Below are 3,416 nucleotides of genomic sequence, written 5' to 3'. Positions count from 1 at the left end.
ACTAGCATCATCACTATTCACAAAGTGTTAATTAATATAATACACATAATCAACAGCACACATGAGCATCACAACCATTCACAAAGTGTTAATTAATATAATACACATAACCAACAGAACACATGCGCACCCCAACATCCATGAAAGTGTTAATTAATATAATACACACAACCAACAGAACACACCAGCATCACCGCCATTCACAAAGTGTTAATTACTACAATACACATAATCAACAGAACACATGAGCATCACCACTATTCACAAAGTGTTAATTACTACGATACACATAATCAACAGAACACACCAGCATCACCACTATTCACAAAGTGTTAATTAATATAATACACATAACGAACAGAACATACCAGCACCCCAACATCCATGAGTGTTAATTAATGTAATACACATAACCAACGGAACACACCAGCAACACCGTTATCAACAAAGTGATAATTTAGCTGAATAATCTATTTCCTTGTTGTTTTACTGGGTAAACACCACCATCCATAAAGTGATAGTTCAGCTGTTGATAAACTCTCGTAGACGAGATCTGTTTTTGCAATTCACGCTTGTCATCAAGTAAGGATAATGTCCGTTATGCAGTCACCAAAGAAGTTTTGTAAACTTTCGATTTATTCAGTATATTTGGTGAATGCACTGAGTGGTGAACACTATCAGACTAGCTAAAAACTTAGGTTCCAATATTTGGCAAATAATCTCACCATCACATCCATTTTTCTGTTCAATGTGCAGTATTTGGTCGACAAGCTGTGTTTTTCCAATGCGATCTCAGTTCTGTTCAATGTGCAGTATTTGGTCGACAAGCTGTGTTTTTCCAATGCGATCTCAGTTCTGTTCAATGTGCAGTATTTGGTCGACAAGCTGTGTTTTTCCAATGCGATCTCAGTCCAGAAACACTGATGTATTTCTTTTTGCATTTTTCACAGATGTATGGTCTCTCGTTGGTGTGCAGCCGCTTATGAAGCTTCAGATGGATAAACTGTGTGAACTTGGCTGGACAAAAGTCACAAGCGTATGGTTTTTGACCACTGTGTAGTCTCAAGTGGGTTTTCAGATTGCTGGTGCTACTGAACCTCTTTTGACAAACTTCACATTGGTGTGGTTTCTCCCCAGTGTGAACCAAATGGTGCTTCTGAAGGTGAGCCAGTTGGGTGAAGCTTTTCGCACAGATGACACACCAGAACGGCCGCTCGCCTGAGTGGGTTCGAAGATGGACTTTTAAGTTAGATAGTTGTCCAAAAGTTTTGAAACAAGTATTGCACTCATAGTGCAACTTTCCGTCCTTCTTCTTCAGTGGATACGGCAGTGAGCGTAAGCCTCGATGAAAAGAGAAAGAAGAGCATGCAGTTGTAATGTTAGTTCCTTTGGAATCCAAAGAAAGCTGATGTCCTGGAACAACACTGAACTGGTGAGGTGCAAAGTGAGACAGCCACGTAGATAAACCTTTCACAGGACTGTCTAAACTTAACAAAGGAGAGGAATACATGTTGATGCAGGGGGAAGAAAACATCTGGGTCAGTTGATTTGTATACAGATAGTTTGGTTGGTGGGCAGCCGAAGAGAAAAGCTGGTTCACTTTAAACATGGAGGCAAGACATTCTGTGTTTCTACTGCAAGAACTGGCTGTCTGGAAAATATTTTGGTGTGGATAAGTAGTATGGTTGCTACAAAGAGTGTATGGATTTGGTGTGGGTGCAGATTCATTAGTCCTAGTTTTCTCGTCTTGATTTGGTGGAGATTTATTAGTCCTCGTTTTCTCTTCCGGATTTAAAAAAGAATCAGTAGTCCTAACCAAGAGTTCTTGAGCTGGTGAACACTTTAAATATTCTTCGTGGTAGATATCTGTCAGCAGTATGTCTTGTTGTAAAGGTTTATAAGGAAGAATGTTTTTAAGTTTTCGAAAAGATGAGCCTTCCTCCAGTACTTGGGAACTTTTCTCTGCATAAGTTATGAAATTAGACGATTCTCTTTGTTTGCAATCGTTTAGTATATATTTATTTTTTGAAACATTGAATTGTGAATCAGATAGAGTAATTTCTTTCTGTTTCAAGCTGGCTTTACTTCGGTACTGGTAAGCTTTTGGTAACTTGATCTTAACTTTTCTAAATTCATTCTTATCATGAACGTCTCTATTCGTTTTCTTTTCCTTAACGTTGAAATCTAGGACATGACCCCTTTCTTTTGAAAACGTTAACATATCCTCTTGACTACTATTACTTTGGTAATCTTCATCAGTACGTGTGCTGCCCTCTCTTGGCTTAAACTGATACAAGCCAGTGATGAAATAGTGATCCTTATTGATTTGTAGTTGTTGTTCTGAAAATAGCAAATTTATCAGAAAAAAGATAATTTAATCCTAATAAATACTTCATTTATTGGAAACATTTATACAATAAAGGTGATAGCAAATTTTAGGGTATATTATTAATATATTGACAGATGTTTTAAAATACTCCAACGTTGAAATCCGTTTCTGGTAGTAATTTTGTTTTGTTACTAGTGGCATGTTTGACCATATTTTATCTTAATTTATTGCTAAGTAAGAAAACTTTTACGAAATCTTAAAATCTAGCATCCCAAACAGAGTATAACAAAATATTCGATTGAAAACATTGAAACTAATAACAATATAAAAAATTTATATATATTCTAGTTCGATTTAGCCCCATCTTGGCTCATAACATAGCAGTATAAATATTTAGTTTAGTTTATATTCAATACTTTCGTTCGATTTTATTCATATCCTTTTATTATACCCTCCAACTCAGATCATTAGGCTGAAACAAACGAAAAGTTTCAGTGAAACTATCTTATCAGAAATCAGTTGCCCAAAAGTTTGGGGAGGTAAGTGGGGGCAAGCCAATTTTTTTTTCGGCAAAACAAGACATCTTATTCTCACGTGTAATTTTAAAGGGACACTTTATTCCCTCAAATTCTAGCGTGCTAAATTACATTGGGCCAACGTTTAGTTTTAAAAAGTACTTTGTTTTGAGTTTTGAAGCCACAAATTACTCACAGACTTTGGAAAGGATCAAAGGGTTTTGACCATACTAGAATACCTAGAATTTTTTTTTGGGGGGGGGGGAGATAACAAGTCCCTTTAAAAGTGGATTGATGATTAATGTTCTCTCGGGCATTATTTAATAAAATGAATAATTATTTAGTGCAGTAGTACCATTACCATTAGTTTAAAATAGTAGGGTTAAAGGAAAACCTATTACTGAAGGATTTATCTGGTTAACTTGTAGTATACAAGTAGGGTTAAAGGAAAACCTTTTACTGTAGGATTTATCTGGTTAACTTGTAGTATACAAGTAGGGTTAAAGGAAAATCTTTTACTGTAGGATTTATCTGGTTAACTTGTAGTATACAAGTAGGGTTAAAGGAAAACC

General features: G+C 35.9%; 1 protein-coding gene across 1 annotated transcript; it reads right to left on the bottom strand.

Annotated features, from left to right (window-relative positions):
* Nucleotides 1-859: 859 nt before the first annotated feature.
* On the bottom strand, nt 860-2,340 carry LOC106477212 (zinc finger protein 235-like; the record flags this gene model as incomplete). Its single annotated transcript, XM_013937803.1, has 1 exon — nt 860-2,340. A coding segment is annotated over one exon (1,481 nt), but the record flags the coding sequence as incomplete, so codon positions are not given.
* Nucleotides 2,341-3,416: the final 1,076 nt, after the last annotated feature.

The sequence above is a fragment of the Limulus polyphemus genome, unplaced genomic scaffold, assembly GCF_000517525.1.
Source record: "Limulus polyphemus unplaced genomic scaffold, Limulus_polyphemus-2.1.2 Scaffold13412, whole genome shotgun sequence".
NCBI lineage: Eukaryota > Metazoa > Arthropoda > Merostomata > Xiphosura > Limulidae > Limulus > Limulus polyphemus.
This window is presented reverse-complemented; position numbering and strand designations above follow the sequence as displayed.